The sequence below is a fragment of the Eumetopias jubatus genome, unplaced genomic scaffold (genome assembly GCF_037043125.1).
Source record: "Eumetopias jubatus isolate StellerSeaLion01/CBP00866 unplaced genomic scaffold, mEumJub1_p1.0 scaffold_4, whole genome shotgun sequence".
In the NCBI taxonomy this organism is placed as follows: Eukaryota; Metazoa; Chordata; class Mammalia; order Carnivora; family Otariidae; genus Eumetopias; species Eumetopias jubatus.
In genome coordinates this window covers 100,152,870-100,166,943 of record NW_028274810.1, presented here as the reverse complement: position 1 = coordinate 100,166,943, position 14,074 = coordinate 100,152,870, and the positions used below count along the sequence as shown (strand labels likewise).

General features: G+C 57.0%; 1 protein-coding gene across 4 annotated transcripts in view; it reads left to right on the top strand.

Moving 5' to 3' along the window:
* The window catches only part of PIK3CD (phosphatidylinositol-4,5-bisphosphate 3-kinase catalytic subunit delta), a 63,681-nt gene that overhangs the window by 46,334 nt on the left and 3,273 nt on the right, over positions 1-14,074 (top strand). For 3 of the 4 annotated variants that reach the window (XM_028108150.2, XM_028108148.2, XM_028108149.2), the window contains exons 2-19: positions 4,404-4,576; positions 6,572-6,800; positions 6,890-7,119; positions 7,548-7,727; positions 7,973-8,122; positions 8,634-8,723; positions 9,811-10,032; positions 10,588-10,684; positions 10,774-10,904; positions 11,370-11,420; positions 11,489-11,656; positions 11,744-11,865; positions 12,003-12,146; positions 12,294-12,393; positions 12,541-12,719; positions 12,827-12,939; positions 13,122-13,200; positions 13,756-13,923. In XM_028108150.2, the coding sequence (XP_027963951.1) occupies positions 4,436-4,576; positions 6,572-6,800; positions 6,890-7,119; positions 7,548-7,727; positions 7,973-8,122; positions 8,634-8,723; positions 9,811-10,032; positions 10,588-10,684; positions 10,774-10,904; positions 11,370-11,420; positions 11,489-11,656; positions 11,744-11,865; positions 12,003-12,146; positions 12,294-12,393; positions 12,541-12,719; positions 12,827-12,939; positions 13,122-13,200; positions 13,756-13,923 (2,594 nt within the window). In that variant the 5' untranslated portion in view covers positions 4,404-4,435. The remainder of the gene's footprint in view (positions 1-4,403; positions 4,577-6,571; positions 6,801-6,889; positions 7,120-7,547; positions 7,728-7,972; positions 8,123-8,633; positions 8,724-9,810; positions 10,033-10,587; positions 10,685-10,773; positions 10,905-11,369; positions 11,421-11,488; positions 11,657-11,743; positions 11,866-12,002; positions 12,147-12,293; positions 12,394-12,540; positions 12,720-12,826; positions 12,940-13,121; positions 13,201-13,755; positions 13,924-14,074) is intronic. The other variant, XM_028108151.2, reaches the window with a different exon arrangement.

Sequence of the window (14,074 nt, the reverse complement as noted above, 5' to 3'; positions counted from 1 at the left end):
TGGCCTGTCAGGCCCCATCCACAGCAACCTCTTGTTTTCTCAGAGTACCAAATTTTGGCAAGAGTCTAAAAACTGTGTTGTAGGGAGCACAGTCAGAGGTACTGAAGCCATCATCCAGTAGAAAGAGCCATCAGGTGACAGACAGCTCTTGGTACCTCTAGATGACAACACAAAGATGAGGGTTGGCTCCTAGAGGCAGGCCAATTTCCAAGGAAAGAACCTTCTAAACACTAAAAGCTAAAATGGAACGTGCAGCTGCAAGTGACCAAAAAACAAAAAACAAAAAACATCCAAAAAAAACCCCAAAAACCAACTCAAACTGCTCTAAGTTAAAAAAAAGATTGGGGGCGGGAGGCAGGGAGGGTTTTTTGGCTGAAAGAACTGAAACGTCCAAGGACAGAGCGTAGCGTCAGGCATGCCTGCATCCAGGGGTTCGGAGGATGTCTTCAGGACCCCACCGCTCTACTCTGAGCTCGCCTCTCCTTCGTGGTGGTCTTTTATCAGGTTTCACCCCTAGGAGCGGCAGGAGGTGGTCACCGGCAGCTCTAGGTGGCTACTCTCTCTTTTTTGCTACCCCAGGATGCAGTACCCAAAGAAGTCCGATGTCAAACGCCCTGGACTGACTTGACGTTCTCGTGCCCAACCTGGAATCCGTGGCCAGGAGAGGACACACGGTGATTGGCCGGGCCCAAACCCCCTTCCTGGTTCCAATCCAATCCCTGCGGCCGGGGGACGAAATTCAGGGCTCTGATTGGCTGGGCCTGAGGCTCAGGCCATGCTAGTGGCCAGGAGTGAAATCAACTTGGCTGAACCACTTGAACTGAGGGTGTGTTGCCTTTGTGAAAAGTCCCCAGCTTCCAGATCAAGAAACTGAAAAGTACCAGCCCCCAGAAGCCCCTCAATACCCCTTTCCCCTGGGGTAACTGCCCTCCTTCTGGGGTCACCCCTGTCTTTTCCTCTGCCAATATAAATGAGCTCTGCCTGTGTTCTCTGGATAATTAGAATCATGAGCACATACGCTTTTCTGCCTGACTTCTTCTGTTCAGACTGTTTATGAGCTTCGTTTATACTGTTGTGTGCATTTGTAGATCGTTCATCCTCATTGCCATGTAACATTCCATTGGGAAAAGAGATCATCATTTATTTCCCCATTATACTGTGGATGCGCATTTGGGAAGTTTCCAGTTTGGGGCTATGGGGAATAGCAGTGCTGTAGACAGTCTTGTTTGTGTTTCTTCTTGCACATGGACTCATGTTTCTGGTGAGTGTATACCTAGGCGTGCAATTAATTGCTGGGTCATAGGGCACCATGTGCTCAGTTTTAGTAGATACTACCAAGAGTAGATACTTTGCCAAAGCGGTTGTACCCAGTTGCATTCTTGGAGCAGTTCTAAAGTCCCTGGATTAGTTGGCATCTTTGTCCCATACGTTGCAGAGTGATGAGTCTGAGCTTCATAGAGAGTTGGGGCTTGTGAGTAGCTGCACCTGGGTCTTGGGCCCGCCAAGAGAGAGAGGGTTCCTGCTTCCTCCTCTTGAATCTCTGGCATCTGATTATGTGCTGCCAACACCATTCTGGGTCTTCCTTCCTTAGGCACGAGCTTTATGCATGAAAGTATGTCCACGCATCCCAGGTGGGTAAGTGTAGTTGAAGGCTTCATTCCACAGCACTAAGGGGCAGAAGAGCAAGGGGGTGCATTTGTCTCAGGCACCGCCCCTTTGGCTAGAGTCCTAAGGAGCTCATGCTACATGTGCTCATCTTGGCCTCGGGATCGAGTGGCCGAAGGTGCCCCTGACATCCTGAGCATGGCCAAAGCACATTTAGCATTGTAAGTGGATTCTCGAGGATTCCTGCCTGCCCCCCCCCCCACTACATTTTGAATCAAAAAGAAAACCTTTGGCCTGGCCATTCTCAGAAAGAGGAACCCAAAGTAGGATGTGGTTTTACAATCAGAGGAAGTGGATCCCAGCAGTGGTAACATGGTTGCGCCAGCGTGATACGCATGTCCTGCAGCTCCAGGCGGATTCTGCATCCAGCCCTTCTACAAGGCTGAGGTCTGGGCCCTATTGGCAGAGCCCCCCCAAAAATATCTCTCATAAACTAAACAATCTCTTTCAACTATTTTTCAAAGTCATTTAAATCTACAAGGATGTGACCCTAAGGTAAGGAAATCTTTTTTGAAAGAATAAAAATCATAAAACATAAAGGACAATATTTGACTACATCAGCATTACAAACTTTTCCTCACCAAAAAAAGGCACCATAAACAAAGTGAAAAGGTGACTTGGACCAAAAGAAGAGATCTCCAACTCATTTAATCAACAGAGGAATTGAATCTAGAGTATATTTTAAAAAACCCTATAAACCAATAAGGAAAAGACAACCCCACAGGAAAAAAAATGGGCAAAATTTATAAGCAGGCTATTTGCAGAAGATAAGTATTTTATGGCTAATCAGGGAAATATAAATTAAAACGACGAAAGAGCCTTCCGTGCCCATCAGATTGGCAGAAATGAGTGAATGGGACGATACCAAGTGCTGACGGAGATGGGGAGAGTAAGCCGCGGACAACGCCGGTGCCATTGCTAATGGGCACCACTGCTTTACTTTAGTAAAGCTCAGGATCTTGTTCTAGCTGTCATAGGTTATGGCTGTGATCCCACAGTTCCCCTGGACCCGTGCGGTCCAGCGTGGCGGCCCCTTGCCACGGGTCTCTCTTGAGCACTGGACATGCGGGAGAGGGACTGAGGAATAAATAACATTTCTAAGCATTTTATTTCATTTTGGTTCATTCAAATATAAGAACGGGTACTCAACTCGTTTCTTGGAAAACTTTTCAGTATATTTGGAGCAACTGGAGTCCGCGGCCCTCCTTTTTCATCTGTAAAGTGTACGACATTGACATATAGATAAGGTATTTCTGATGGAAATCTAGTACCCAAGCTGCAGTGTGCTCTAAGTGAAAATGCACACCAGATTTCAAAGACTTCATGCCCTCCCAAAAGAATGTAAAATATCTCATTAGTAATTTTGCTATGTTGATGGACATTTTGAAATGACTATATTTTGGATATATTGGGTTAAGCAAAGTAGATGACTAAACTTAATTTTTATCTTTTTACTTCTTTTGAATGTGGCTACTGGCAACTTTGACATGATGCATGTGGTTCGCATTGTATTTCTTTGGACAACACTCATCCCCACTCTACATACACACAAAGTGAGGTGTGTAAGGATATACATTGTAGCATTGTTTGTAATAACCAAAAAGAGTGGAAACAAACCCTGAGGTTCATCAACAAGAGAAGGGGTAAATAAATTGTGGTTTATTAACACAGCGAAATAGCACAATAGTTACAATGAATGATCTAGAGCTACATGTATCCCCTTGGATTAGCCTAAAGAACATAACGTGGATTGCAGGTTGCAGAAGACTCCCTATTCATACAAAGTTTGAAAGCATGCAAAAATATTGGGAATTGTTTGTGAATACATATTAGTATAATCAAAGTATAAAAACATGTATGGAAATTATAAACAACCAGAATCCAGATGGTGGTAGCCTGGAGCAGGGGAGATACTCGAAAGACCTTTAATTGTGTCTATAGCATTTTGTTACTGAGGAGTGGGTATGACTCAGGGGGGTTTGGTATGATTGAGCTATTTCAACAAATTACTTGATGGCCAAAGCCGTTTTTAAGCCACGTGATTATTTCTGGTTAGAAAGTTTCCAAGAGGGGCGCCTGAGTGGTTCAGTCAGTTAGGTGGCTGCCTTCGGCTTGGGTCATGATCCCAGGGTCCTGGGATCGAGCCCCGCATCGGGCCCCCTGCTCGGCGGGGAGCCTGTTTCTCCCTCTCCCTCTGCCTCTCCCCCTGCTTGTGCTCTCTCTCTGTGTCAAATAAATAAATAAAATATGAAAGAAAGAAAGAAGAAGCAAGAAAGAAAGAAAGGGAGGGAGGGAGGGAGGAAGGAAGGGAGGAAGGAAGGAAGGAAGAGTTTCCAAGAACTGCATCCTTTGGTCCTTCTCGAGTCCTGGGTTGTCTGACCAGCGACCCTGCCGTCCCCTGCCTCTGGCTGCCGGCTGGTGGTCGTGGAGGGATCTTCCATGTGTATGCGTTCCTGAGAAAAAATGATTTGGAATGGGTCTGTTGGTGTCTTGAATTTGGGCCACTGTGGTGAGGGATGCGGGGTGTGATGAGAGGTGAGGGGGGGCCTGGGGGGCAATAAAGCCACCCCAGGAAGGATGAGGCCAAGAGGGAGGCGAGCCTCAGGTGCCCGCGGGAGAGACTCCTTCCGGACCCTCCTGCCACCAAAGGTCCTGACATTCTGCTTTCCAGAGGATCCTTTCAAAGGATTCATCCAGCACGTTTGGGATGGCTCATTTTGCCTTTCCTTCCTTTTCAGGACAAGCGGGGTCTGAGAAGTGAAAGTGCAGGATGCCCCCTGGGCTTGACTGCCCCATGGAATTCTGGACCAAGGAGGAGAATCAGAGTGTGGCCGTTGACTTCCTGTTGCCCACCGGGGTCTATCTGAACTTCCCTGTGTCCCGGAATGCCAACCTCAGCACCATCAAGAAGGTACGATCCCGACCTTCGAGCCTGGAACTCAGAGGGAGAGACAGACAGACAGATGCTCAGGCTCAGCTTTGAGATCCTATAAAACAAATTTCAAAAGATAAATAATATCTAAAATTTTTTTGCAAGCTTATAGTTAGAGCCCAGCTAGCATTTTGAATGCAGCTTCTCCCTTTATCGGGGCAGGATTACCCTCTCTAGATTCCAGTGGGAGCCTCGGGCTGTGGTTCCCATGGTGGCTTTTTCTTCTCTCCATGACAGTGCTATCATTTCTGGAACCGATCCCCAGCCCTAGCCACTTAAAAGAGTCTTATCGGTCTTTTCTCCATAGAGCTGTCATCATAGTAAACATCATCTTTGGAAATAGTTTTGGGTTCTGTTGAATAATTTTCAGGGTGGATTACTGAGTCAAAGGGTTAGACATCTGGAAAGTATTTGGCAGAGAGTGTCTTGTGATCTTGCAGAGGGTTTGCGCCACTTGCGAAGTGTGGGATTTAGTGGCTCACGCCAGAGGACAAGACCTCAGCTCAGAATTTTAAAAGCTTGTACTTGGGAGTGGATCAAAAAAAAAAAAGGAAAGAAGCAGTGGATCGTGGATCATCCTTGACGTTTTATTTTGCTTTTTTAATCTCCCCTTCCTGGGAGATTTTTTTTTTTAATTAAATTTCCTTTCCCTCCCCCCCCCCCACATTTCAAAATATGGACATATTGATTGGGGAAAATAGGAAAAAGTAGAAGAAGGAAAAAAATCACCTGTGATCCAGCCCTTATAAGACAACCACAGTTAACACTTCGGGTGTTTCCTGTTTTCTATGGAGTGTTGTTTTTTGTGATAATTCCGATTATGAACTTTGAGATCTTTTTTTTTCCCTGAGTTAACATTATAACACATTTTTCATGTGATTAACTCTATTTTAAGGGTAATCTGATTTTTCTGAACCATACATGCATCCTACTACAATTCCAACAGTGCAGAAATGCAAAACACATGGGTCCCTGCACACACCCCAATTTGCCTTCAGTTTCTTCATACTTTTCTTTATCCAAGAGGCCAGCTGGTGAATATTTGAGGCTTGGCTGACCATCTGGTATTTGTCGCAACCACTCAGCTCTGCCAGTGTGGGTCCAGAACAGCCTTAGACTCCATGTAAATGAGTGGGCATGGCTGTCTTCTAGTAACTTGGGAGTGGACCAGGTTTTGCCTGCAAACCCTAGTTCCTTTTGTCAAATCCCCGTCTCTATTCATTATGATGTTTATTCGAGTTGTTTTTGCAGAAATGGGCTTGAATTATATCTGCTGTTACATACCTTGGGTTTTTTTTTTTTTTCCTACTTAGCATGTCTCTTGGAGCCTTCTGTGCCCGTTCATACAGCTATCCCCAGATTCTGGGTCACGCTCCCCATGCTATCCCTTCGTGCTGATGGACCATAATTATACATCCCTCATGGAAGAAGAATGGGACTATTCTTTTTTCCATCTTCTCTGTGACTCAGTGGTGAACACCTTTGCAATAAAGCTTGACCCTTGGATGGCTCTCCCAGGGGTCCCTGGGGACGCCTTTCCCTGAGGGCGCCCACTGACCGCCCTAGCTGAACACAGCCCGTAGAGGGTTTGACAGCTATCTCCGTGTGTTCAGCTCTTCTGAATTCGTTGCCAACATTTGGAAATCAGGGTGATGAACGCCAGAACGCTGAGCTGGGGGGTGCCTGGAGGTCATGTCCGGCCGGCCGTCTCTCAAGGGTAACATACAGAGGAGACTGTGGACAGACTTTTAGCCTATTCCAGGCGCCCTCCACAGAAGGGCAGCGACAGAGACTCCCGGGGTCCCATGTGGTCAGCACTTAAGGGGTCAGGAGAGGACGGGGTTTGGGCATCTTGGCTTTGCCCTCTGGTCAGGGTCGTGCAGGGCTGACTGAGGCCAGCCCCCAGCCACCTCGCGGCCGCCTGTGGCCCTGCTCGCCTCGGCCGGAGGGGCTGACCGGCCGCTGTCCCCTCAGGTGTTGTGGCACCGAGCCCAGTATGAGCCACTCTTCCACATGCTCAGCGACCCCGAGGCCTATGTGTTCACCTGCGTCAACCAGACCGCAGAGCAGCAAGAACTGGAGGACGAGCAGCGGCGGCTCTGCGACATCCAGCCCTTCCTGCCAGTGCTGCGTCTGGTGGCCCGAGAGGGGGACAGGGTGAAGAAGCTGGTCAACTCACAGATCAGCCTCCTCATCGGCAAAGGTGACCCGCGCGCGCGTGCGCGGGCGGGCCCCGCCCCGGCCCCCGGCCCTCGGCCCCCCCCGCGCTGACCCAGCCTCCCCGCCTCTCAGGCCTCCATGAGTTCGACTCCCTGCATGACCCCGAAGTGAATGCCTTTCGCACCAAGATGCGCCAGTTCTGCGAGGAGGCGGCCGCCCGCCGGCAGCAGCTGGGCTGGGAGGCCTGGCTTCAGTACAGCTTCCCTCTGCAGCTGGAGCCCTCGGCCCGGAGCTGGGGGGCCGGCACCCTGCGGGGCCCCACCCGGGCCCTCCTGGTCAACGTCAAGTTTGAGGGCAGCGAGGTGAGCCCGTGGCTCCTGCGGGGGACGCTGGCCCGTTGGCAGCGTGAGGGCTCCGGGGCCCACTAGGGGGCTGCTTCCCGTGAGACTTCCCAGCCCTCCACCAGCACCCCAGATTCGCTCTCCTCCCAGGGGCACCAGGGGGGCATTGGTGGGGCACCCATGCCTGTGATGAGGGGCTTGGGCCGACGTCCCACCAGGCAAGTTGGACAAGGCCGAATGACCCGATGGCCTTGGTCATGGGTCCATTCATTCATTCGATAACTATTTCCGGGGTGTTGGCCGTGTGCCTTCATCAGACTCTGCCTCGCGTTCGGGGGGCCGGGGGGGGGGGCGGCTATTCCAGACAAATAGGCAGCGCCACCCTCTGCGTCCCAGAATGCGTGGGCCCTCCACGAGGGTGGAGGGCTGACCCTCCCTCCTCCCCCCAGGAGAGCTTCACCTTCCAGGTGTCCACCAAGGACGTACCACTGGCGCTGATGGCGTGTGCGCTCCGGAAGAAGGCCACCGTGTTCCGGCAGCCCCTGGTGGAGCAGCCTGAGGACTACACGCTGCAGGTGAACGGAAAGCATGAATACCTGTACGGCAGCTACCCCCTGTACCAGTTCCAGGTAAGGGGCGGCGCTCCTGGGGCCCGCGGGGTGTGGGGAGCTGGGCCTTTGGGGATCCCCTTGCTCAGCCGCCCTCCCCAGGGGCACAAGGAGGGCTCCATCTTCAGGAAGTGGGTGAGGGCAGAAGGGTCAGCAGGAGAGGCTGGAAGGCCTGGGACCGGCAGTAGTCGGCACTGGGGAGTGTCCCTTATCCGGACAAGGTTGGGGCTGCCCCATCGGCCACTCACTCTGCCCCCCCATCACAGTACATCTGCAGCTGCCTGCACAGCGGGCTGACCCCCCACCTGACCATGGTGCACTCCTCGTCCATCCTGGCCATGCGGGACGAGCAGAGCGACCCTGCCCCCCAAGTCCAGAAACCACGCACCAAACCACCCCCCATTCCCATGAAGAAGGTGAGCCGGTGCCTTCCACCTCCCCTCCCCTCCATCCCTTCCTCCCCGCTGTCGGCCAACCCTAGAGCCCAGTGGCAACGCTGCGGGTTGGCGGTGGGTCCAGGGCCCCTGGTCTCATGCTCCTTGGTGGGTCAGTGTTAAGAGCTGGGCCTTGAGCTTGGCCTGCCACCACCACAGCGGTGTGCAGCGGCAGGGGGTGCTGTTTGAGCTTCCCGGGGCAGCTCCCAGGCCCGGCTCACGGGCTGCCCTTCTCCTGCCCCCTGTACTGGAGAGAGAGACAGAACGCCATGCCCGGCAGAGCTCGGGGGTCCTGGGGCGGCTGCATGGCAGGTTTCCTGACAAAGCGGCTGGCATCGCGGGTGGGCACCTGAGCCTTATCCCCAACCAGCAACACTCACCCCACCCACGGGTGGCCACGGGCCTTGGGAGGGGCCAGGGGCGCTAGCCTCGGGAGCTCCCCTGGATTCCTCTGCTTTGACGGCCCTGCTTCTCCCCCTCCGGCCCGCCCCAGCCTTCTTCTCTGTCCCTGTGGTCCCTGGAGCAGCCTTTCCGCGTGGAGCTGATTCAGGGCAGCAAAGTGAATGCCGATGAGCGGATGAAGGTAGGGGGCTTCTGGGGGGAGGGGGGATGTTTTCTGCACAAACAAGGTGGCTGTGGTCTAGAGGGATGGCAGAGGAAGAAGGGGGGCGTCACATGAAAGCCACCTGACCACATTACCCAGCATCCCTGCCTGGGGTGGTTGTGAGCTGCTTCAAAACAGGAAGGGGGGAGGGGAGCTGGCTGGCCGGCCAGAGAGGCTAATTCGTAGAAACCAGGCCCAACAAGTTCTGGGTATTTGACTCGGGTGGAAGTTGTGGGGCCAGGCCCAGGCCCAGGGATGTGAGAACTGCAGGGTCTGGGAGGTGACAAGTGCGGGAGAGGAGCGGCTCTGGCTGGGCCCCGGGGCCTTGGGACTCCCAGGGGCCACTTGGGAGGCCTGCCGCCTGGACCCCTGGGGGCCAAGCCCGCTTCGCTTTGGGGCTGTTCCCACACCCCATCTCCCTCTGTCCCCAGGACAGCTCGCGAGGTGCTTATTTCATTGTCCCATTTGCTGGATGTTACGCTTGGGTCCACAGAGGTCCAGTCTCTATGTGGAGCACTTTTTGTCGGGGTGATTTCACAAGCAGGCAGGGCTGGGTTTCCCTGATGGCATCCTGGAGCCCTGGATGGGGGCAGCTTTCTGGCTGGGCCCTGAGGGCTGTCAAGGTGCAGTTGGAGGAAGCAGGGTAGGGGTGTTCAGGTGGCATGAAATCCTTGCCTGCCCACGGGGCTCATATGATTCTGAGCTGTGGAGGGAGCTCGTGGGTAGCGGAGCGAGAAGGGCCCCTGGAGTTCCCAAGCCCCAGTGGGGAAACTGAGGCCCCGAGCAGGGAAGCGACATGCCCCGGGGTCCCACAGAGTCGTGGGGAGCCCATGCGTAGCGCCCATGGTACCCTTCCCTTCACCCTGTGGCCCCTTGTCCCACTCAAGCAGTCAGCCGCCCCCCCTTCGGCGCCACTTTCTTCCGAGTGGGAAGTGGGATTCAGATCCATGTGAAATAAGGACGTTTCAGGAGCTCTGAGCCTTAGGTGGGTGGGAGAGAACCTCGGAGGGGAGCGGGGGGCTGGGCCTCTGCCGCCTGGCACCGACCCCCGCACCCCCCCGCCCAGCTTGTGGTGCAGGCTGGGCTCTTCCACGGCAACGAGACGCTGTGCAAGACGGTGTCCAGCTCGGAGGTGAGCGTGTGCTCGGAGCCCGTGTGGAAACAGCGGCTGGAGTTCGACATCAACATCTGCGACCTGCCTCGCATGGCCCGTCTCTGCTTTGCACTTTACGCCGTGATCGAGAAGGCCAAGAAGGCTCGCTCCACCAAGAAGAAGTCCAAGAAGGCGGTGGGTGGGGCTGGCTGGGGGGCTGGGGCCGGGCCTCCGGGAGCCGCTCCCCGCTCCCCGGTCCACTCTGAGCAGGCGTGCACCTCGGGGGGTGGGGATGGGGGCGACCCTCCCTCCCATCCTGGCCACCATCCCTGCCGTGTGACGGTTCTGGGTCCCAGGGCTGATGAGCAGGGTGACTCGGAGGCACCTGGGAACCTGGAGGCCGCTCTCTGGGTTGGAAGGACAAGCACACTGTCCTCACAGGGAGCAGGGTGTCCTGAGTCAGCAGCCAGCGGGGAAGGAGTGGGGGGGTGGGCCCTGAGTCACCAGGCCCAGGATGTGACCGGCCACTGAGCCACGCCGACTTACCCCACAGCCGAGCTGGGCCAGCCTTTTGGGGCCGGTGTGGTTTGTTTGTGGGTTTCTCAAGAAGCCGGCAGTAGGGATGCCTCTGGGAACAGAAGGGAGCCGAGAGGTGGCTGACCTTGCTGCCTTCCTCGCAGGGAGTCTGGGTGGGGGCAGGGAGCTTGGCCCTGCCGCCGCTGGCCCTCACTTGCCCGTGCTCTTTCCCAGGACTGCCCCATCGCCTGGGCCAACCTCATGCTGTTTGACTACAAGGACCAGCTCAAGACCGGGGAATGCTGCCTGTACATGTGGCCGTCTGTCCCAGGTGCGCCCGGGAGCAAGGGAGAGGCGCAGGGGAGCGGGCTCCCGGATGGTGGCATTCCCCGGGCAACTCCCGTCTGTCCCTGTGTCCAGACGAGAAAGGGGAGCTGCTGAACCCCACGGGAACAGTGCGGAGTAACCCCAACACGGAGAGCGCTGCGGCCCTCGTCATCTGCCTCCCTGAGGTGGCCCCCTACCCTGTGTACTACCCCACCCTGGACAAGGTCAGCCCCCTCGCCATCCAGGGTCTGGGATGGTCCAGAGGCTGTGGGACTAAAGATGACTATTCTTGACCCTGCCTCTGGGGCTCCCCCCGCCCATCCCCTAAGGTGCCCAGGGCTGGGGCTTGGTCATCCACACAGCTGGGGACTTCCTTAGCTCTCTAGAACCCTCATGTGCTCTAGAGCAGTGGTTCTCGGTCAGGGCCATGTGGCTCCCCGGGGGACTTGGGGCAATGTCCAGAGACACTTTTGGTTGTCACAGCTGGTGGGAGAGATGCTCCTGGCATCTGTGGGGTGGAGGCAGAGATGCGGTGCACAGGAGAGCCTTCACCGCTGAGGGTCGCAGGCCCCGCAAGGTCAGGGGTGCCGAGCGGTTGACACCCTCCCCCCTCCCCCGCCGGCCCTGGGGCCCTGCCAGGGCTGGCCCAGGGTCCGGGGTCTCCGCTGAGACGGGGCCACTCGTTGCAGATTCTGGAGCTCGGGCGGCACGGGGAGCACGGGCGCTTCAGTGAGGAGGAGGTGAGCCGCGGCCCGGGGCTGGTGGGGCGCCAGGCTGGGCCGCAGCTCACCCTGCCTGCACCCCTCAGCAGCTGCAGCTGCGGGAAATCCTGGAGCGGCGGGGGTCCGGGGAGCTGTATGAGCATGAGAAGGACCTGGTGTGGAAGATGCGGCACGAGGTCCAGGAGCGCTTCCCCGAGGCGCTGGCCCGCCTGCTGCTGGTCACCAAGTGGAACAAGCACGAGGACGTGGCCCAGGTGGGGGGCAGGGGAGGGGTGGGGGAAGGGGGGAAGGGCCTCCCGCCTGGCCCCGCACCTTGACCACCGGCCCCGCCCCCCCCCCAGATGCTCTACCTGCTGTGCTCCTGGCCCGAGCTGCCTGTCCTGAGCGCCCTGGAGCTGCTGGACTTCAGCTTCCCCGACCGCCACGTGGGCTCCTTCGCCATCAAGTCTCTGCGGAAGCTGACGTGAGGCCCCCGGGGGCTCCCTGCTCCTCAGGAGGGCGGTGCGGTCCTGACTGTCCCCGGAAGGCGGAGCCGGGCCCGGTGAGGGTTGAACCTTGCCTGGGGTCTGCTCAGGTGAGACCGGCCTCCCTTCTCCGCAGGGACGATGAGCTTTTCCAGTACCTGCTGCAGCTGGTGCAGGTGCTCAAGTACGAATCCTACCTCGACTGCGAGCTGACCAAGTTCCTGCTGGACCGGGCCCTGGCCAACCGCAAGATCGGCCACTTCCTCTTCTGGCATCTCCGGTAGTGGACCCACCGGGGCCTCTGTGTCTCCCTGAGGGCCCTGGGGAGGAGGGGGCCCCTGGCCTGCTGGCCTCCCGTTCCTGCCGGCCCCAGGGGTGTGGCCCTGCCAGGCTCGAGGCTCAGCCATCCTCCCCTCCCTCCCTCCAGCTCCGAGATGCATGTGCCCTCCGTGGCTCTGCGCTTTGGCCTCATCATGGAAGCCTACTGCAGGGGCAGCACCCACCACATGAAGGTGCTGATGAAGCAGGTGAGGCTCGGGCCCTGAATCCCTGCCCTGGGCCAGGCTCTGTCTGAGTGGGGTCGGGCCCTTTGGAGCCCCCGCGGTGGGGCCGAGGCCCAGAGCCTGACCCTCCTGGCCTCCCACCCCACCCCACCGGCCCATTCTCCCTGCCAGGGGGAGGCACTGAGCAAGCTGAAGGCCCTGAGTGACTTTGTCAAAGTGAGCTCCCAGAAGACCACCAAGCCCCAGACCAAGGAGCTGATGCACCTGTGCATGCGCCAGGAGACCTACCTGGAGGCCCTCTCCAACCTGCAGTCCCCGCTGGACCCCAGCACGCTGCTGGCTGAAGTCTGGTGAGCCCCGAGCCCCCGGGGCCTCCTCCCGCCCCGCCCCGCCAGAGGCCCTGCTGAGCGCCGCCCCCCCCCCCCGCCCCCACTGCTGACTGCTTTCTGGCCCACAGCGTGGAGCAGTGCACCTTCATGGACTCCAAGATGAAGCCCCTGTGGGTGATGTACAGCAATGAGGAGGCAGGCAGTGACGGCAGCGTGGGCATCATCTTTAAGAACGGGGACGGTGAGCTGGGCCCCGGGGAGAGTGCCGCGGAGGCCTTGGCCCCCTACACGTGCTGCGCTGGGTGGGGGGAATGGGGAGGGCGGGCTGAGGATGGGGTCCTGGGGCTCTGGGGCCTGGGCCTGGCTGGGAGTGGAGAGCCCACCAGAAGCTCGTGCTTTTCCTTCCGGGGGGCGGCTGCCCAGACCTCCGCCAGGACATGCTGACTCTGCAGATGATCCAGCTCATGGATGTTCTGTGGAAGCAGGAGGGACTGGACCTGAGGTGAGAGGCCCTCCTGTCATCCGCTCGTTCTCGCTGCAGGCCTAGGACCCTGTCCCTTTGGAGGAGTCCTCTGTCAGAGCCAACGCTGCCACCCCCGTTGTTCTAAGAAGAGCAGAGACCAGTTTAAAATTAGGGCCAAGGGAGGCGATATGGGGCCACAGAGTGTGAGGGTGGAGAAGGCCAGGCCTGGTCCTCGGCGTCTGTCTCGCTCCACTACTTCCCTCGCCCCACGCGTCCCTGGCCTCCTGCCCCATCTTGGGAAGCGGTGGCATCTTCTTCCAGGCCACCTGGATTTCTCTCTGAGCAAACATGAGCTCGGCCAAAGTGCCTCCGTTTCTTCTGTGCAGCTTGGGTGCAGGTGCTGACCTCTCCAAGGAGTCTTCCCCCCGAGTTCCGGGCGTCACGGACTCCTCCCAGCGCCTCTCCCCTCCCTTGCAGCGTCTCCTGGGGCTGTTTTGGCTGTCTTGAGCCCCTCTGGGTGGGACGGAGTGTCAGGTCACCCCAGGGACAGCCCGTGACCTCAGCATTTCCTTGCCCCTCCTCCCCCCTGGCTAGGATGACCCCCTATGGCTGCCTCTCCACGGGGGACCGCACAGGCCTCATCGAGGTGGTGCTTCACTCAGACACCATCGCCAACATCCAGCTCAACAAGAGCAACATGGCGGCCACAGCGGCCTTCAACAAGGATGCCCTGCTCAACTGGCTCAAGTCCAAGAACCCTGGGTAGGTTCCGGGCCCGGGGGATGGACGCCCTCTCCTTTCCAAGAGTCAAAGTTTTAGGAGTCAAAGGTGAGGGGTAGGGCCCGTGACAGTCTCCACGGCTTCTTTGCTCAGCCGGGCACCAGGCCTGCCCTGTTGGGGCAGAGTGGGTCTC